The sequence below is a fragment of the Meriones unguiculatus genome, chromosome 19, assembly GCF_030254825.1.
Source record: "Meriones unguiculatus strain TT.TT164.6M chromosome 19, Bangor_MerUng_6.1, whole genome shotgun sequence".
NCBI classification, from domain to species: Eukaryota; Metazoa; Chordata; class Mammalia; order Rodentia; family Muridae; genus Meriones; species Meriones unguiculatus.
Genome location: NC_083366.1, coordinates 37,068,528 through 37,090,594, shown reverse-complemented (window position 1 = coordinate 37,090,594; position 22,067 = coordinate 37,068,528). Strand labels below are relative to the sequence as shown.

General features: G+C 38.5%; 1 protein-coding gene across 2 annotated transcripts in view; it reads left to right on the top strand.

Moving 5' to 3' along the window:
* Positions 1 to 21,291, top strand: part of LOC110553991 (probable G-protein coupled receptor 141) — a 57,696-nt gene extending 36,405 nt beyond the window's left edge. For both annotated transcript variants that reach the window (XM_021646309.2, XM_060372505.1), the window contains 2 exons: positions 16,104 to 16,228; positions 18,212 to 21,291. In XM_021646309.2, coding sequence (XP_021501984.1) covers positions 18,395 to 19,312 — 918 coding nt within the window. In that variant the 5' untranslated portion in view covers positions 16,104 to 16,228; positions 18,212 to 18,394 and the 3' untranslated portion in view covers positions 19,313 to 21,291. The remainder of the gene's footprint in view (positions 1 to 16,103; positions 16,229 to 18,211) is intronic.
* Positions 21,292 to 22,067: the final 776 nt, after the last annotated feature.

Below are 22,067 nucleotides of genomic sequence, written 5' to 3'. Positions count from 1 at the left end.
GAGACAGAGTCTCATTATGTAGCCCAGGCTGACTCCAAACCTATGCTGTGTCAGTTCCTCCAGTGGTCAGGTTATAGTTATGTCACCATACCTAGCTAGGGTTGTTGTTGTTGTTGTTGTTTTAAATCATTGTATGGTGTTTGCTTTTGTCCTTCCTGCCTTTGACTGATTATTTTTCATTCTCATGGTTTGTATTGCAGCATCTTTTATTGATTATGTGGTGGTTTTATGCTTCACTAGAATTTATAGGATGCCCTATAGATTCAGTTTCATTCATTAAGCATTTATTTATCAGGAAGACAATATTCGCAGAGCCCCATTCCAAATTCTGGAGCTTAACATGGGAACAAAGCAGATTTGTTTTTCTCTTCAAGTTTCTTAGATTCTAGTGTAGTGAGCGTTAGGACAAACAGAACACCTACCTACACACAAACCTGAACCAATAGGACAAACAGGCAAACAGTGTACAGCGTTAACAAGTGCCGTGGAGACCGTTAACCTCCAATAGGAGAGGGAGTGTGGATGGTATCGTCATTTTGAACAGGAAAGTAGTAAAGAAATCTTTGAGTAAGGACTTGTGGCCAGAGCGCAGAGGAAGCAAGCGAGCTCAGGAGCTATCTAGAGAGCAGTCCTGAAGAAAGGTCTTTATTTATGTACAAGAGGCCTGAGGCAGGGTCATGTTCCGCTAGCATACACTATTGATGGAGGAAATTGCAGGTGAGATTAAAGGCTCAGCTAGTTGGGAGAACTCCCCACAGGACCATGTGGAACACTTCTAGGCTTTGGTGTGATTCTGAGTAAGGAGAGAGGCCCCTGGAGGATTGTGGGAGGAGTGATCTGACTTCCTTTAGCTCTGGTTGCTGAGCTGAGGCCAGAGTACAGGAAAGGCAGCAAAAAGGGAAGAATTCATGAGTTTGTTGTGAGGATTCAGTTGAAAGATGAGTTTCTACTTGTCAGTCACACATTTTAATTGGTGAGAAATGTACTTACTCCATATTGAATTTTCTTAATTAAGAAAGTGTTTATAAGTAATTCTTTAGTGACCATTTACAAAAATCTTATAAAAATGACATAAAGAACTCTAATATTTGCATAGGCCAGATTCTTCTACTGTATTTTCCTGCATTGGTTTTTCATATTTTTAAAATATAAGCATGCTACAACTTTTGAATTAATTTGATGGTGACCTGGAAGAATTAGATTTTTATTGTTAGCATATTTGTAATTATTACCATTATTGTAAAAAGCATGGGTTTCACGACACTTTTTACATGCATATTATTTCATACTTGCTAATGTTCACCCCACTTTACTCTCTCTTATCTCTTCTATAAAGTCCTTTTTTACTCTCTTACTACATATGCATGTGTGCATGTATGCATGTATGTGTGCATGTATGTGTGCGTTTAAAGCTAGATTTTGCATATTTGTCTTCCCAGTCTGGTTTGCTTTGATTACCTAGAGGATTCCTAGTTTTATTCATTTTTGTGCAAATGGCAGGAATTCATTCTTCTTTACGGCTGAAGCATACAATTATCTAAGTAGTTGTATCACGGTTTCTTCATTCTTTCACTGAAGGCTGTTCCCATATCTTGACTACTGTGAACATTGCAGTGACATGGGCTGTGCATGTTTCTGTGTGCTCATGACTTTTGCTGCACATTCAGGAGTAGTGAAGTTGAATATATGGCTGTTTTAATTTTAGTCTTTCTTTTTTCTTTTTATTTGTTTTCTTGGTTTGGGTTTTTGTTTTATCAAGACAGGGTTTCTTGGTGTACCCCTGTTTGTCATGGAACTCACTCTGGAAACCAGGCTGGACTCCATCTCACAGAGATCTGTCTGCCTCTCCCTCCTGAGTGTTGTGTTTAAAGACATATGTCATCACAGCCCGGTTTAATTTAATTTTTTTTTTGAGGATTCTTAATACTGACTGATTCCATATTAACTGCACTAATTTTCATTCTCACCAGGAGTATATAATTGTCCTCCTACTTTTCCATTATCTTCAGCATTTGTTAGCACTTATTTAAGTAGCCTTTCTGACCAGAGTAAGGTGGAATCTCAGTATTGTGTATATATGACTGTGCTTGTCTTTGCTTTAAGTTTTTTCGTCCTGTGAAATTAAAATACAATTATGTCATTTGCTCCTTCCCTTTTCTCCCTCAACCACTTGCATGTATACCCTTTGTTCTCTGAATTTCATGACCTTCTTTATTGTCACACACACACTTCCACCCACAGCCACACAGCCCCTCATACATATGCACATACGAATACCCACACGTACACATGCATGAACACACATAAACAGTCCGCACAGTCAGAGCAATGCTGCTTGTATGTATAATCCTCCCATTGGAATAACAGAGAGCCCGTTTACAATTGCTTTATTCAAGATCTGGCAATCATCACTGAAGTCTTGTTTCTTCCTCAGTTTATCTCCACTCCTTCAGTAGGGCCTACTCCCTGCCCTCCTGATGATCCACACAGGATCCACATCCTCCAGAGGATACTTTAGCCATAACTGACAAAATATCAATGGAGCCTGAATATTAGTAATACAGTTGCATTAATGTTGTGTCCTAACATTGGTCCTTATATGTGGCTAGTGAAAGAATACCTTTTTAGGATGTGTATACTGAATACCACAAAGATAAATAAGTTAAATCTGTTAAATAATCCAATCAATTAATAGGCCAATGAATAGAACATATAATTACTAAAAAGTAAAATAGCCAAAGAATATATGAAAGGAGTTCAGCCATCAGGGAAATTATAATTCAGAGAACATTGAACTATAGGCCACCAAGGAATGCTGAGTATGAGAAATGATCTTCCCTGGGGAAGAACCCCCCAGTGGTCATCCAATACCAGGTGGCCAACCCTGAAATCATATACATTAATACATTCATCCACACAGAATAAAATAAATAAATATTTATAACATTATTTCTTTGTGTATTGGGTTATGCTTGCTTGTATGCCTATATACAACTTGAGTCGCTAGTGTCTGCTGAAGCCAGAAGAGGGCATGGTATGCTTTGAAAATGGAGTTATGGATGGCTTTGAGCAGTTATGTGAGTGCTGGGAAATGAACTTGGGACCTCTGAAAGGACATCCAGGCTGTTAACCACTGAGGCATCTCTCCAGCCCCCTGGAGTCTTTTTTATCATCTCATCTTTTTCTCGGAGGACTTTTAAAATGTCTTTTTTTTTTCCTGTTAGGAAACTAAGTAGCAGCTTCATTCTTTTGCCTGAGGACTTTGGTGTCTTTCTAATATAAGCTACTGTTCTAAAGTGTTCAAGAACTAGATCTTGTTTTTCATGTTTGTGTTTTGGCATGACATTGTCACTATTTGTGGATAGAAGTACTTGAAGCACACACCTTTTTCTTCAACCAATTCTCAACTTTTGTTCAGTATAGGGGCAAATTCTCCCAGGTGGTGCTGACCTTTGCCAAGCTATGACCAACAGAATATCCAGTCAAGGATATGATCTTTTCTGCCTGGCTTTTCTCCAATTTTTATTTTACTGCAAAAAAAATAGCTTTAAAGGTGAAAACATGGAAATGTCATTTGGTAATCTAAAATTCTCTGCATCTCTCATAATTTTGAGCTAAAATAGGAAATACTTACATGGCCACACACTGAGCATTCTGTGATACTCCTTAGCAGACACCTGTGCTCTCTTCATTTATCTGATGTCCCAGGCATATCAGGTGACGAGTAATCTCCAACAGATGCATCCAAGCCTTTGATCAGAGCCTCATTTTTACTAGAGTGCTTTATTTCCACACAACCAGAATTCCAAAGTATCCTTCAAAATCCAGCACCTGTCACAGATCTGTGCTAAATATTTTCTTCATTAAGAAAACAACAACATATATTTGAGATTATAATCATACCATTTTACCCTTTCCCTTTCTCTCCCCACACCTTCCTGCTCTCCTTTGAATTTATAGCCTTTCTCCCATTAATTGTTATTATATGCATTTATGTATATACATATATTACTAAATATAGCCTGCTCAGTGAATATAATATTACTTGTATGCATGTTCTATGGGATGACCATTTAGCACTGGATAACCATTAGTGTACTTTTCCCTGTGTAAAACTACCTCTCCCACTCCCAGCTTTTCTCAGTTGCTTATAGTTCTTTGTGTGGGATTGAGGCTTCATGAGCATTTCTCTGTCCACTGGTGTCTTTATTCAGCTCATATTTGAGCAGTCATGTTGGTGAGACTTTATGGGTACAGCTTCTGAAGTTACTAGAAGACACAATCGCGCAGCAAACTCCTTGATCTTTGGCTGTTACAATCTGTCTGCCCCTCTCTTCCATTTGATATTTTTACAATTACATGTACTTTTTTTTCATACACATAGGAATTCTGTTAAGCAATATATTTTCCCATTTCTCTCCTACCATGAAGGAAATTTAACAACTAGGGTGAGAAGTCTCACTGTAGATCATAGTTCCTAATCTTTCTGAAATGGAAAAAAACTGTCCTAAAAACAGGCTATTCACCCATGAGGATAGGAGATTGAATAACGTTACTTTGTAAAATTCTGCAACACTTGTAAGAGTCTACTTGTGAGTAGACTCTTAGGCTACTTACTAGCTCTATCGTGTATTCTTTAAACGACAGTCATAGAAACCACTTCCAAGTCTCACTTCTGATTTTGAGGTATTCCTGGCTAGATGGGCGATAACCACACAGCCCAAGGTTGTGGCAAAGCATCAGGAGAAAACTGGTAAGATACAAGGAAGTGGCCATCAGCAATCCTACATAGATGGAAGCTCAAGAAATCATGAAAGCAGCCCAGAATTTCTCATGCTATAGTTGGAGGGGGGTGGGCTGGCTTAGGCTTCCTGGTCGGTGTACATTGTTAATAAGTGTATACATTGCCCATGAATGATAGGAGGCAGGGGAAGGTGTTTAAAAGAATTGGAAAATTCTATGATGCATTTGGACTTTAGTTTGGTTGTCTAGCTGTGTATTTGCAGTGCACAGGGAAAAGAAACAATTGGAGGTATGGAAGGGAGTGTTCTTGGACTGGCAAACTTGAGAGTAGGAGAAAGTAAAAGAAGTGGGCATGAGAAGTAATTTGCCTTGAAAATAAGTTGAAGCTGGACATCAAAGGACGTAAATGACAGAACAGGTTAGGCACTCTGATTTTATTTGTTCACTAAGAGATCAAGGAAGAGTTTTCAAGTAAGAAAATGAGAGGGCAGGAAACCAGAGTTTGAGACAAAGCTTAAAGTTGGTCCTTAAGGCTCAATCAGAGACAGAGAAGGGGTCTCTGTCCAGGTAGTCACTGCATAGACAGAGAGGAACCTATGCTCCATGGGAGAGCTTCCTCGGGGGCCTCATGTTGCTGGGGAAGAGAAATGGGTGAGATAACAGAATGCCAGTAATGGCTGTTCATGTTGCTGGGCAGACAGATTGTAACAGCCAAAGATCAAGGAGTTTGCTGTGCAATTGTGTCTTCTAGTAACTTTAGAAGCTGTACCCATAAAGTCTCACCAACATGACTGCCCAAATATGAGCTGAATAAGGACAACACTAGTGGACAGAGAAATGCTCAGAGAATTGCTTCTGTGATCTTGACATCTGTTACTGCTCTAGAGTAAGTCATGAGTCCATCAAAGGAAGGTTCAATAAGGTCACTGAATTCTTCAGCATTATCTTACCCATTTAGTGAACAACTCATACCCACTATCAGAGCATCAAGCCAACATTAAAAGTGATCAAAGTTTAAAAAAACTAGTACATAAATTAAAAAAATGAAGCTAATTTGAGGATTAATGAAGCAAGAAGGCATGACTGTACAACTACATAAATCATTCTGAGAAGCAGCTGAGAATGTGTACAGCGACAAGCAAGGGATTCTGGAGAAATGACCCTAAGGATGCAAAGGAACACAGGAGAGGTAGCCTCCTGGGGAAGAGGAATGGGTGAGATAACAAAATGCCAGTAATGGCTGTTCATGTTGCTGGGTAGTTTGCATGGCTGCTTCTCTCTGGGAAGCAGAAATGACATCTTTTACTTCTCAGGAAGTCAATGGGGATCAGCTGCCTTGTTGGAAAATAGTTTAGTTTTATTAAACAACAGCCAGATAGGCACACGTGTTTTCAGCCTTTCCCAGAGTAAAAACCCACACCAAGAAAGATGCCATAGCTGACTCTAAGCTTACAGATGACAGTGGTCCTCCTGCCAGAGACCCTTCATTCTTTCCTCCTCCCCCTCATTTTGTCTATTTGTTTTCTTTTTGTCTGTTTTTATATTTGTCTCCTTTTTCCATTACACATTTTTGACATAATATTTTTATTTCTTTTATGAGATTATCAAATCATTACAGATAAGAGTAACCGAACCTTCCTTTTTTTCCCTATAATAGTCATATGTGAGGTAGTTTCTTTAACTAATATTAACTATTATATCCCAAACATTCTATCCTGGGTACCTTCTGGGTTTTTTTTTTTTTTAATTTCCTGTCCCAGGTGTCTGTGGCCTAGATCTCATCCCACATTCTTTGTAGGTACCCAAGTCTCACAGGCAAATGCAGTAGAGTGGTAAGTGTTTAATAAGTCTAGATTCATACAAATGTTTTCTCTTTGGCTAGCTGCTTTGGATGCTTCTGTCTATGTCTAGTTTGGAGAAACCACTGTGCAAAGAAATGAGGCCTGCAAGGTGGATATTTACCACATGAGAACTGTCATAGATTTCAGTGTTTCTGCTTCAATCTGGGTGTAATATACAATTCTTGAACGTGATATTGATAAAAGATTTTGGTCCAGCATGTCATCATTTCTCATAGATCAGAAAATGGTCTGTTGTGAATATAAAACATGACATTTCGCTACACAAGTGACTCTGTCACTCTTGAACTCTGCTGGTATGACATCGGACATGCACAGCCATGGCTGTAAGCTACTCGTCCACACAGGATAGTTAATCACCTTCATGAGGAAATGAAAAAGAAGAAAAAGAAAACTTTTAGGTCATTTAGTTTAAAAGTCCCAGCATCCCTCTCTGTATAGGAAGACTTCTCCTACATACATTCTTTTTCTGTCTCTCTGCTTCTCTGCCTCTCTCTGTCTCTCTGTCTCTCTGTCTCTCTCTCTCTCTATTGTGTATTCTTCCCCTGAAGAAAATTAACTGCTGTGCTTTCAAAAGCTTTTCTTGATTCATCATCTTCTTCCCTAGGCCCTGATCTGATAATTGTTTGGCTTTCAAAGGCTGGGAGCCAGTTTGGAGGTAGGTGCTTATTACATTGGCTGGAGTCCTCTTTAAGGGAACAGTAAAAGAAAACATGCCTCAGAGAAAGAGGTAAAGAGGAAGAAAGTTTTCGTGTTTTTTCTTTTATTCTTTTATTTTTTTATTATTTTTTAAGCACATACCAGACAGAGATTTTAGCTTCTGTTTTCTCATTGCCTTACATGGTTCATAGAGGCCTGGTGGTTGGGGATAATGAAGTGAGAGTATGGCCTCAGCAGGCACATCAAGAGGGAGCAGCAGTAGCTTAATGCAAGGGCCACTTAGCGGAGAGGAGGCAGAGTGGAGAAGCTGTATCTTGAGAGAGAATCTCACACAATATCCTCATTGCCCATGAGCAAAGCACAGTAGCCTTGGAATCATAAAATGGCAAAAAAGCTGGGTCCAGTGAGGCATATCGAGACAGCCCCAGGAAGATCCCTCAATGCCAGTTTCCTGGCTGGGTAGATGTTTTAGACAGGTGGAATGAGAAAGTGACCATCACAGGGACAACCAAGCACAGGCCAAGAGCACAAGCAGTCCTGGGAGTAGAGCCAGGGAGAAAAGCAGAATGACCTGGTAAAGAAAGAACTGCTATAGCCCTCTGAGGATAGGGTGAGACAGCAAGTGGTTTAACAGACCCTCCTGACTTGTCAGTTAACACTTTCTGATTGGGAAACGGTCGGCCCAAAGCCTGAGGTTGAACTGAAATCACTGGAAAGAATGATAAGGGATATGGGGCCTGATGCTGAAAGAAGGAATATTCTTGAAGGAAAAAGAAGACTTCAGAGTCATGCTGATGGGAGATGTTGCCACATGAACTTCTTTGGGAAATAGCCAAAGAGGTCAGAAGAGTGACAACTGAGTCAGGAGACAGGTGTGGAGAGAGCCAAAGCGTTAGATTAGGTGGAGAATCCAAATGATGTTTGTGGCTAAGCAAGAATGAGTAGTCGTGTGGACGGGTGTAGGTGGTCTAGGGAGATGCGGCATTTCCTGCTGTTCTTTTCCAGCAGAACAGTTTCCATCTGTAGTTAGAGTTGCTTCCTCCTCAGGCTACTTGGGGATGAAAGTCACTGCAACAGTCTGGGGTCCAGTTCTGAGTACAGAGAAAGCCTTAGGTCCTCACAATAGCTGTTGTCATCATAACACATTGCATGTCTACAGAATACGGGCTGGGAGCAATGGTGAAGAAAGTCATGGAAAGGCATGATTCTGTTCAGTACCACCAGCTGTGAGCGTTTCAGCTATTCTCAGACCACTTTTCTGTTCTGCTCAGAGACCCAGAAGGTAGTAGGACATCTTCTGCTAGTAGAAGATGCTTAGGATACTCTGGGAAAACATTTCTACTCCATACTTCTTAGGCTTTTTCGCTCTCTTAAAGTGGGTATGTATTATTTTACATCTTCCCATATATTATGTAATTTGTCTCAATTATTTGCGGTAGAAAGCGATTATGTTTTGTGTGAGAAAATAAATCTCATCGAAGTTGATTAATTTTCCCACAGTAACTTTGAAAACAGTAGCAGAAGCAAGGAATGAAATAGCATCCTGTGCTCTTAAATGGACAGCTAGTTATCCTCAACTTAATATTTAAGGCGATGCTTTGTGTTGGTGACTCTGCCTCTACAAGAGGGAAAAAGGACAAATAGTAGACTGCCTCATCATCTTGACATTTTGGTTTGGGTGAGTCGAAGTCAGAAAGCAGTATCTAATTGTTTAGCTACATAATTGAAGTCTGCCTGAAAGAAAAGGCTAGGCAAACCTGACCTACCATGGTATGTAAAGCAGCTTCCCTAAAGCGACGAGAACAGACTTGATTTTTAAAGAATTAGTGGATATCTTGATGATGGGGTTGAAATGGGAACGGTAGCTGAAAAAAATATTCAAGCAATAACAACAAAACAGTTTGGGTATTGAAGAACTTGGAACAAGGCCAATGTAGCTAGGACACAGAGGGTTACTTGAGAACATTAAGGAATATACTTGCTTATGCAGGCATTAGATAATGCACTTCCAAATTTACAATTCATAACAGCATCCATAACTTACCATTCATAATGGAATTATTCCATTCATAATAGAACATCTATGAAGTTAAGAAACAAATCTTTGCATGTTTAGAAGGAAGTTAGCTTTCTCTCGGGTAAAATTCAACCGTTCCAAAACAGTATTTATTGTCCTACTGAAGCATCCTGGATTGCATTGGCATTAGAATCATCATGGATGAAATGGCTATCAGATGATCAGAGATTTCACCAAGAACCATCTAAAAGGCCAAATAATATGAAACATAGGGCTGCTGATACAGACCAGTGGCGAATACTAACCTAGCATGTACGAGGCCCTTGGTTTAACCCCTAGAACCGAACTTAAATAAGTAAATTAAATTAAATGCAGATTTCACTTGCCTGAATGTGTATCCAAGGGAATGAGTAAAGTAGGCAACCCTCCTGAAGAACAAAAAGAAGTAATCCAAGCAACTTCTTTTTCATATTGACATTTTCTAACCCAGGGTTAAGAGTTCAAAATTTCCCCTAATGTGATGGATTTTGAGGTGAGGGAGAGACCACAATCTTAAAATAGAAAATTTCTGTAAAGTATGGCAGAGATGTAAATGGCTTTGTAAGAAAGGATTTGAGGTCAGTCTAGAGCAGTGGTTCTCAATCTTCCTAATGCTGTGACACTTTAAAAAAATTCTGCATGTTGTAGTGGTCGCCAACCAAAGAATTGTTTCATTGCTATTTCACAAATATAATTTATTACTGTTATGAATCATAATATAGATATCAGGATATCTGATATGCAACCTCCAAAGGGGTAGAGACCCATAGCTGAGAACTGCCGGTCTAGTTATTCTCTAAAGGTACCCAGCATAATACCTTTGACTATTGCTTAAAATGGATGAGGAGTAAAGTAGTAGATTCATCCTTACTGGGGCTGAATAAACTGTTATGTACCTTTTCTTGAAGAGAGAAGAGGAAGATTTTACTCATCATAGATAGGAAACCAATGACAGGTCAAATACGTAATCCTAGCCGCTTCTAGGTTAGTAAACTAGTGAAGCTAGTTTATGGAAGATACTTACAAAACTATGGGTAAGGGGTTATGGACTAAAGGTGAATGTCTCAAAGGTTTCCCTGTCACTGAAAAATCAACAGCATGGGTAATGACCCACAGAAGCTGCTGCCCTCCAGGACTTGCAGGCAACTCAAGTTGGAGTTCTCATCTCATCTTTACTGCCTATAGAACCTTGGAGGGAAGCCGGTTGAATTTTCTAAGTTTCAGGATCGTCGTGAAGTTTTCACATGTTTACCCCTTTCATTTGGAGGAAATTCCTATACAAAGCAACCTATGACTCAAAATAATCTATTTAGGAGTTAAAGGTAATTCCTACTTCTAAGAAAAGAACATATTCTTGAAACTTCACGTAAGAAAAACTAAATTCCAGAAGTTAGTATTAAATTACTGGATATGAGAAATATTAGGATCATAAAACAGAAAAACAAGAAAAAAACACATATAAATATATGTGCCAGTACCAAGCCTTTTAAAATAAAGTGGATAAAATATTTAAGAATTAGAAGAAAATATAAAGACAAAATGAAAGTAACATAAGCAAAGTAAAATTTGTAAATGAAAATAAGCACAGTCTAGAAATGAAAGTAACTCACTGTTAGCTCAGTTGTTTTAATTGATAAAGACACAGCTAGTTCTAAGAGAACTGGACAAGAAAAATGGAAAATACCCAGATGGAAGAAGAGAAGGTGAAAGCAGAGATAAGAGAAACAATGAAAATCTGTAGTTTAAGTATAATTGAACTGTGAGGGGAAAGAGTGAATTGGAACAAAACAGTGTCTCTAGGGTCAGTGGTCAGACTTTCCCTAAGATAACCAAGGGTATCAATCAGTTCACTTAAAAAACAAAGAGGAATCTCAGGCAGCATAATCAGAAAAAAACCCACAGTCACAAGACTATGTCTAGCATAAAGAAAAGCATCTACATGACATAAAGCTTAAGAAAAAAAGATGTACAACATTAGCAGAATCAGGAGCTGCATCAATGGCCAAAGTACCAGTGATGAAAGCCAGAATGAGATGGCACAGCATCTTTACAGAGATGGAAGAAAGCATTACCCTCTGCTGCTACACCATGAAAATGTATCTTTAAATGAAGATGAAATGAAGACATTTTCAGGTACACTCACACAAAAAGCTAAGAATCCATGGTATTTCACTAGAGGAAATACTAAATGGAGTTTTCCAACAGAAGAAAAATTACCTTAGATGGAAACTTGAAGAGCATGAGGATATAACAAGCAATGCATAAAGAAACTGAGTAGATAAATATAAAGTTATGGGTGAAACATTTACAGAAAGGCATAACACATGTGTAGAATTTGATTCTCTTACACATGATTGCAGCCAGAGCCAGTGCTAAGGCCAAACTAACACCAGAGCGGCTCTGCCCAGAGAAGGAAATCCAGTTCCTAGCATTAGAGTGATACAGTTTTTGAGAAGAACAGATAATTCTCACTCAAGGTTTTCATGACCCAGGCACTTATGATTCCAGAAACAGTCACCCATTTTCAACCTGAAGCAGTGATTTCTTGTTTCTTACCAACAAAGATAAAGATGCAGGTAGCCATGGAGTAAGCAAAGTGGAAGTGAGCTCTATTAAGGGAAGCTGAGGAAAAGGTGAGAAAATAAGAAAAATGGAGAGACGATTCTGAGAGTAGGAGGGGTTCCCAAGAGAGGCAAAGTTGTTGAGCTGATTTGTCTCAGGGTCTCTAGAGACTTTCTACCAGACAAAATGTACTTTCTTTGGAGATTGGCTGGTATTCTGGGCTGCTGTGGACTGAGCCAGAGAAGAGTACTCATGCCCTATGTATACAGCCTTAGCATGTGCGGCAGGTGAGCATGCTCCATCCTTTTCTTCACCCAGTTAGGGGTGGGTGAAGCCTCCCATTTCATCAATATCTGAGCCTCTGTTTGTTAACTGGTGACCTTGACTGTCTATGACTATCTTGTTTTGCATTAGTCATTAATCACACAGGTGTTTTGTTGGCTGTAAACTCTCCTATGCTGTTTCTTCTCACATTTGTGTGGTCAGCCTGTAGCTTCACCAGGGGAGTGACTCCTATCACAGCTACCATGATGGAGCTGGAATTGTACTTGGTTACCTAATACTATTAACTCCTTGTCTGTGGAACAGTTTGGGAATCTCTTTTCTTAAAACATGAAGGCTTGTTAAAATCTATCTTTATACTGAGTCTATTCCACTCAGCTGCAGCAGAAGCAAAGGCCTATAGAAGAGCAAGGGAGAATTACATGTGATCTGTAATTACATGGCTCCTCTCTGGGGAGCCAGCCAGAAGACTGACACGGGTCCAGTGCTCCACCCCTCCTCTTATAAGCTCCTTGTGGTTGTTTCTCACCCAGCTTCAAACTCTTCTGTCTCTCATTACCAATGTTCTTGACTTTACTGTTTTACCTTCCTTTTGAGCTCCAGATGTATTTTTGTGTAACATTTGTCATTGATAAACAATTTTGACTGTGGGTGCTTTTCCCTTTACTGCCTTTGGTGAGCTAGCTCCTAATACAACAAATCAGAGGAGAGTGGGGCTTGTTATTTTCCTGTGCTTATGGGTAGCCACAAGAATGCCCCCTTTTAAGGAGGAACTTTTAAACTTGAGTTATTTCTTCCAGAATACCTCACCATAGAACCTAAAGTCTATTTTTATGACCAAAATTTATCATTTTATTACATACAAGTTAGGAAGAATATGTGTAGATACTTGAAACCTAAAGTCCTCCACCATGGCAGATCTTCAGGCTGTGCTATCCATAAAGACTGTTCCAATTGCTTCTAACTATATGATTCATTAGCAAACAGCATACTAGAGCAGTGAAAGACCAAGATCCTCCAAATCACAGAACTCCATGGACTAGACTCTATCCAGGAGTGAAAAGTAAGCTGATCACATCATCAAACAAACACCACTGCTGGTCTGTCTGTTATGCCCAATTCGTGAGACCCCACCCCCACCCCAAAGACCACCAGAGAGTCAATTCCATTGCAAAACACATGAGGATCTTTATTCGCAGCTCAAGCTGGACTCTCACAGACACCAAGGCATTAGTATCCAGCAAAGAGCCTGAGCTCCGGATTGTGGGTGATTTATAAGCCCCAGGCTCTCCCAGCATGCATAAAGCAGGGGATTCTAGCCTGGAAAGATTCTATTGGTTAATACAGAAAAAGAGGATGTTACATTTCAAAACTATTTGCAGTGGGAAACTGCCAGAATCATGACCAGTTCCGGTTTTCTTTGTTCTCTCTCTCTTGTGCATGGGGGGGGGAGGGTTGGGAGAAAATGCTGACCTTGGACTTCAGTCCTGTCCTTTGCTCTTCTTAGGCAAAAAGGTATGAGTTGGAACGAATTGGGGGCCATCTGGGCTGGTTTCCTGGCAACAATATCTCTAATGAGCAGCAAGGTCAGCTCTTCCTTGCAGTTGGCTGGATCTACTTAAAAGCAGCAAGGTCAACTGGCCTTGATATGTTTTAAACTTTTTAGCCCAGTATGTACTTTTTAATCCTTTGGTCTCTCATGTCAAGATTTTTTCCTTTTTATTGTATTCATTTAATGGCACAATCTTAAGAAACACAACAGAAAAAAATTCATTCCTATCACTGGAGGTTTTACTTGGGGATATAAGATGTCCAACTGAGTATTGTCTCCCTCATTATTTGGTGACTCCTTTTAAATGTTTTTTTATATATGTGTATATATTGGAAAGCTTCTACAGCGGTAGGTTTTTATATATCCCTTCCAAAGATCTTTAGGGATAGTTACCTGTCCCAATTTATGCCTTTCTTTTAAGAAGGATGGCAGTTCATCTTAATCTTATCAGTGATTTCCCACATTTATTACCTAGTTTTGATGGCTAAAATCTGCTAACCACTCCATTAGAATACATTGTTCAGCTAATCTAACTTTGTTTAGTTGTAGTAGATAGACAAGCTTGATTATTTTAACTTAAATGGGAACATTAAACCATTGGTATTTTAAAAATTAGAAATACCAGTTTGACTTTGCTGACAGATGCCATTTTGTATGGTTTGTCTAAAAACTTCCAAAAACTATATGTTTGTTTATTCTAGGATAATAAAGCATACATAGACTTAAAATCCATAAAAAAAAACAATAAGAAGGAAGGAAAGGGTAAATAGAGCCAAAGTACTCTGAATTTGTAAAACTGTAACAGAGAAGGCAAACACATTGTTTTTGTTTAAAAAGAAATATTTTAAATCTATGAGTCCTTAAACCTATAAGTAAAGATAATGAAAACAGGTGCAAAGTATAAACATTTAGCCAATGATTGTCAACCATCCTAATGCTGCAACCCTTTAGCACAGCTCTTCATGTTATCATGACCTCAACCATAAAATTATTTTGTTGCTAATTTATAATTGTAATTTTGCTACTGTTAAGAATCATAATATAAATATCTAATATACAGAAAATCTGATATGAGACCCCCTCAAAGGGGTTACAACCAAGAGGTTGAGCTGTAAACAAAATAGGCTCAAGAACACCAGAAAAAGTAGATTTTAAAAGAAAAATATTATCACAAACACTGAAGTCAGATCTAGGTATGTTGGTGTATACTCATAATCTCAGTATTTAGCCAGTTAGCCAGCTCAAGCTGAGAATTAGGAGTCTGAAGCTCGTACAGACTCTGTCATGGTTTGGCTTTCTGTGGCTATGATAAAACACAAATCAAAAGCAACTTGGGAGAGGAGGGAACTTACTTAATTTTACAAGTTATAGTCCATCACTAAGGGATGTAAGGGAAGTGACTGAAGCAGGGCAGGAACTTGAAGCAGATATCACTGGATAATCCTGCTTGCTGGCCCATGCCCAGCTAGGTTTTGCATTCAGCCCAGAACACCTGTATAGGGATGGTGCTGTCAACAGTAGCTTGGGCCACATCAGTCAAGATGGTCTCACTCACATGGCCTCAGGACAATCTGATGTCAGCAACTCCTCAACTGATGTCCTCTCATCCCAGGTGACTCTAGTTGAGTCATGTCGATAATAAATCCTAAGTACACGGGCCTGACAGTCAGACTCTGTTTCCAAAAGTAAAAGAAATGGAGAGAGCATTTCACAGCAATGAGCACTTCACCTGATGAGCACACCACACTGTGTATATTGCCTCGTACGTTTAAAGATTGACATTTGTAAATAGCGTGAAGTGGAACCCCTTCCTTAACTCAGCCTAAAAACCTCTGTCTCTTAATTTGACTTTTTATTGCTTTACTCCATATACATTCAATAAAATGTATGATGGATGTTTAATATATCATGCTATCTGAGATCTGGAACTTATAGTGTTGAATAGCGGAATTCTGCCACAGCTGCCCCAGAGCAAATGGATGGCCCCACTGCTGTGCTACCAAATGAACTAATGCTTTTTCATACTGTCACTCATCACCGGCAGTTCTTGGCTCCATCAGCAACTCACATTCAGGAACTATAGCTTCAGGAAGTCTGTAACAGTGAAGGAAGCAAGAAAGAGGTGACCACTCTACATGCTCTTGGTTCATGATCTCCCCTCTTTCTTACGGGGAGACAGGCAGGAAGGCCGTCAGGCTGTTTCATCACCTAAAGTTCCATGTAATAACATGTTATGCAGCTGAGAGCCTACTGTGAGAATAAATAATGTAGTCCTGGCACATACAAATCATTGAACACATGCTTCCAATACATGAAAGGCAGTGCTCATGGAAGTTTATGAAGAGATTGATTCAAGTGACAGATAACGGACTTTCCTCTTTTCTTTCAGGAACCAGTCTTACTATGCTAGCTGAAGGAAATGGTGAACAGATGTTTTGGTGGCACATCGATGCTTGACTCTGATGAAAACAAGACAATGTCGACTCAACAGAACTGCTCTTTTACAGAGAAAAAGTAAAAGCAATTAATGATACTGCACAATATAACAACAAACTTGTCAGAGCTTCTAAGGAGATACAGTTAAGCAGGCCACAGCTTTCTGGACTGTTCTGTGCCCACAAAGGCAAAGGGTTTCTCAGGTTAGGCTACTATTATGTTCTAATGGAGGTAAAAAAAAATATGAGCATTCGTCATTTTAAGTGTATAGTTCAATGATGACATCAGACATCTATTCCCCCCATGTTCTATATGCCACTTTAAAGACCACCTCCCCCCCTACAACTTGGGCTACACTTATCTGTTTTATCTCTAACATTACTTTTGAATTTCCTAGAAAAAATTACATAACACACATACTTTGTAGCATTTTGTATTACTATGGAATTTCTCAACTTTTTAGAAATTATTATTTTCCTAGAAAACATTTAACAGATTTTTTTTTCTAATTGTCTTCTCTGTCCCTCTGTGTCTGGTTAGTTACTAGACACACATTTCTACTTGATAGATGTTTTTCTTATACTTCATTAACCTTTTTTGTACCTTTAGAAGCACTGTTACCTCACTGAAAATTTATGATTTATACAAAGTTCCTGAGATTCATCAACATTGTGTATACCATTTGGTTTATAATTTTGGTAAGAATACATTGCTTGAAAAGGTGTTCAGAAAAGCATTAAGAATAGTTGCAAAGCCGGGCATGGTAGTGCATGCCTTTAATTTCAGTACTTAGGAAGGTAGAGGGAGGTGGATTGTTTTGAATTTGAGTCCAGCCTGGTCTACAAAGTGAGCCCAGGACAGCCAAGGCTACACAGAAAAACCCTGTCTCAAAAAACTGAGAGAGAGAGAGAGAGAGAGAGAGAGAGAGAGAGAGAGAGAGAGAATAATTGCAAATGTGTTGCAAATATCAGGCACCCAGAAAATAATTCAATTACTGTTCTTGCTCAGTCCCAGTTTTCCTTATGTCAGTAAACAAATATCTTAGATGTTTTCATTATTATGCAACTGTTCAAATCAGAGCACTGAGCAAGACCAAGCTTCTTTCCCTCCCAAGAAGTTTGGGCATTGTAATACAGCACATTCTGGACTTAAAAAAATATATGTTTTAATTAATTTCTTGGGAATTTCATACTAGACTTAAGGATGTTATTGATCTTTTGGGATGAGAAACCACTGAAAGATTTAAATAGGAAATTAGATGTGACTTCCAGTGCACACCTCGTGGTCTGTAACCATCTGTGACCCCATCTCCAGAGTTATCTGACATCCTTTTCTGGCTTCTTTGAACACCAAGCATTCATGTGTTGAACATATATGGATGCCGGCAAAATGCCCATACACATATAATAAAATAAATAATAAAAATAAGAATTTGGAGAATGGATTAGAGAGGACTGAGTATTCATAAAGAGGGTTTTACAGGAGTCCCAAGAAGTGAGTGAGAGTGTGTCTTCTGAAATTTGCAAGCATTTGGAGCCACACAAGGAGAGATTGGCAGCCATGTCACATTTCAGGGGAAGAACTTATCCAAGGCTTTATATAGGATGATGTTAAAACTATCACAAGGAAAGCAGTTTTGTAAAGTGTTCTATTGCCTTGACTTCCCTGAGCTTTGATCAAATTAGTCAGCATTGTTAAGGAGTTAAGTATGAATATATTTGAGTCATTTGCTAAATTACTTGGAAGGACTTAGAGAAACAGAACAATGTTAAGAATATTCTGTATCACTTCATCAGCCACTCGGCATGTCTCTTGGGGTAGAATCCTCATGACTAAATCCTGATGCCTTTGTGGAAAGTGACAGAGATATTAGAAGAGATGCATTCAAATTCACAGTCCCTGTGTTCTATTACCTCCCCACACCTCTGTCAGAAAGGACATCATCAAGCCTGGACCCTTGACCTTGAGCTTTCAGAACTGTGATCCTCTTTTTAAACTCTGTTTGCAGTACTGTGTTATTATCAATGTCGAACATACTAATGAAATGGCTTGCTGTTTTAGGTGTAGAGATTGCAAATAAAGCAGAGAGTGCTATCTTCATTTCAAAAGCATATAAAGTATATGCCGTGAAGACAGATAAACTACAGAGTCAGCTTGTCAGTGCCTTGGAGGAGTTGTGAACAAACGTCTGGAAGCTTCTCCAGGTGTGCTGCTGTTTTTGTTTTTGCGGGCAATGTTTGAAGAATGGATGGATACAATACCTCCAGGAATTCCTCTTGTGATCCTATACTGGCATACCATTTAACCCCGCTTTACTTAATCGTGCTCATTGGAGGACTGGCAGGTGTCATCTCCATCCTGTTCTTACTGGTAAAAATGAACTCACGTTCAGTGACCACCATGGCAGTCATTAACCTGGTGGTGGTTCATGGGGTATTCCTACTGACTGTGCCTTTCCGTTTGGCATATCTCATCAAGGGGACTTGGACATTCGGACTACCCTTCTGCAAATTTGTGAGCGCCATGTTACATATACACATGTACCTCACCTTCCTCTTCTATGTGGTGATACTGGTCATCAGGTACCTCATCTTCTTTAAGCGTAAAGACAAAGTAGAATTCTACAGAAAACTGCATGCAGTTGCTGCTAGTACTGCCTTGTGGCTTTTGGTGATCATCATTGTGGTGCCCCTGGTGGTTTCTCAGTATGGCAATAATGAAGAATACAACGAACAGCACTGCTTTAGGTTCCATAAAGAACTTGCCCGTGATTATGTACAAGTTGTCAACTACATGATAGTCATCATTGTCATAACCACTGCGATGATTCTCTTGGGTTTCCAGGTCTTCATCACATTGTCCATGGTGCGAAAGTTTCGCCATTCCTTACTATCTCACCAGGAGTTCTGGGCTCAACTGAAAAATCTCTTCTTTATAGGCATAATCCTTATTTGTTTTATTCCCTACCAGTTCTTCAGGATATATTACTTGTATGTAGTGGCGCATTCCAAGAACTGTAAAAACAAAGTAGCATTTTACAATGAAATCTTCTTGAGCACAACAGCAATCAGCTGCTATGATTTGCTGCTATTTGTCTTTGGAGGAAGCCATTGGGTTAAGCAAAAGATTACCGACCTATGGAATTGTCTTTTATGTCATTAGCAAAGATAACAGTATTTTTCTCATCCTGTCGGGAATGACAATAAGCAACATGCTTGATCAAAATCTTGCCTTGGCCCAGCCAAAGAAAATGAATCAAAGTGTCCAAGGGTTCCACCCACTTCTCATTTTATCCACGTTGCTAGTGAAGAATATGCAAAGATGACTTGTGGTGAACCTCCACGGAATTGCATCACTGCATGATTTTCCACCATACATGATTTTCTGCTTGGCCCATCCAGAAAACATGTCTACTGGGTGCTGAGGTTTTGTTAGGGCCTGGGGACTTCCTGGGTTTGAAATATGGTTTTCCCCATAGGCTTTGAGCTACAGTTAGCTACAGTTTGTCACCTGCTGAAGACTAATCCTGGTTATCAAACATCTCCAAAGAGGCAAACTCTGTTTGGTTTACTTGACTACTTGGCAAAGGTAAACACACACACACCCTGAGAAGAAACCAGGAAAGCAGAGGAGCAAGAGACTTTTCTGTATCATCCTAATGTTGGAAGAAACAGCATGACTTCTGCTCTAACAAGCTTTTCTGGCCTTGTTCTTTTAAAGGTTGTGTTTAAGGACATGGGGATTTGACAGCACACTATCATCAATCACATGCTTTCCTCTGAAAATTCTTTGTAACCTTCCTAAGGTGCAAAATTAATGGTGAAAGTCTAACTTAGAGAATGTTTCTGGCACATGTTCTGCAATACAGGACAATTACTTTTTTTTCTCTTCTTTTTTTTGAAAGGATTTTTATATGTCTTGGGTTGGGCCACAGTTAATGGATGTTTCCGCATTTGAAGACAAGAAGTTGTAGTGAAGTCTTTAAGCTGTACACCACTCTTAAAGTCATATGTTTTTAAGTAATCAAAAAACAATACTTTTGGCAGAAAGAAGTTATGGAATAATCCTTAATTTAGAATATATGAGATTTTGATGTATTAAGAGAGTTTTAGAGAACATTTGAAAATAAATGAATAAATAGGCTGAGAAGTAATATAACTCCATTCTTTAAAATATTAAACTACATGGATCTCTTTTGCCAAATTCTTAGTAACATTTTGCAATGTGGTTCATAACCTGTGGCATATGGCATATTAAACTGCATTAAACTTTTATTTCAAAAATGATTCATAATTAGGTTCATAGGTTTATGGTTTGTACTTAACTGTTTTTTTGTTTGTTTGTTTGTTTTGCTTATTCCTCTTATTTATGCTTCTGTCTTCTTCAGTTTCATGATATTAAAACTTTGCAGGAAACTGAGCCAGGTCCAAATTTGAGGCTTCATAAAAACTGAGGTCATTAGTGGTGTGAGTAAAACAGGTGGTGAAGAGAGTTCTTCCTGGGACATCCTTACATCTTAAAGGCTTTTCATTAGTTGATGCTCTTTCATGGATCCCATCTCCATCTGAGGGATAAGAAGTGCCCTTTGAGCCTCTGGTTTCAGTGAAATGACTAAGGCATAGCAACTAATCCCAAGAGAAAAAAAAATGTAGCACATACTGTGCAAACATGACTGTTTCTAACTTTTTCCCTTTAAAATTTCCTATCTCTTCTTTCCAATCTGTTTTTTTTTAAAAAACATTTCTTTCATTTATTACTAGTTTTCTGTTTTTATTCATTTTCTAAGTTTTTTCCACACTTTAATTCATAAGGTTTGCAAGAATATTACTAATACCTATAAACATTTAAATGTTTAATACCTACAAAATGTGTAAGAAAGTAAAGACAAAATGAAATGTTTAAAATAAACTTTTACCTGAAGGTTTCCTTGAAGGCTTTTTTTTCCTTATGGTGACTGTAATTGTAGACTGTGCATCCTACTTTTATAGACTGGATTATAGTTTCCAGATTTCAGACATGCTAATGCAAAGCAGTTATGTATTTTTCAATATTATAATAAAAGGCCTATCTCTTTCTATGTGTGTTATCTAGAATATAGATATGCAACATTCTGTAATTTATAATACTGTATTAATGAGGTTTCACAGAATAAATGCAAAGTCTGTAAGCTGTCTGGTCTTTGGATTTAATTGATACACAAATGCGTGCTATATGGGAATGGGAAGTAACATTAGCCCCAAAGGCCACTTTGGATGTTACCATTATAAGGACTAGTGGTGAGATTGGGAATTAGACATTTGGCCTTGAATTAAAAAGGGTCATTTCATCTTGCTGTGTATTTTAATAATCTTCCAGACACGTAGGAAGTAGAATATATGTGAATAATTATTGGAACCAATGGATTTTACTCAGCACTTGTACGCATATAATATTTTTGACATGAGTGTTTTGAAACTACAGTTACCATGGATATCAAGGAAAAATATTATTCTCGTTTCCTCAGAACGTTACTAAGAGTAGTTTATTATTTTAAAATAAAAATCACATGATTAATAAGCAAAATTATTTATATTAAAATACAACATATTACCATAAATGATAATTTTAGCTCTTGTATTCAGGTAGGGATTATATAGTGATGCCAATATCAGATTGCCTCATACTGTCTCTCATTAGAATACACTAAAATATGTATTTTCTTATATTGATATGTGTTATCACAGGAAAGTTATCAAATTCATTATCTTCAAACTCCATCTTACAATGGAGAACTGTTATTTAATATTGTGATACAAAGCTAGGCTTCTTTGGTCTAGAAGTTGAGAAGTAGTGATCTATCATGAACAGGATCCATTGTAGAGTGAGGTCTGTCTGTGTAAATGTTAGAGCCATGAAAAACATAACTTAATGTCTTAGG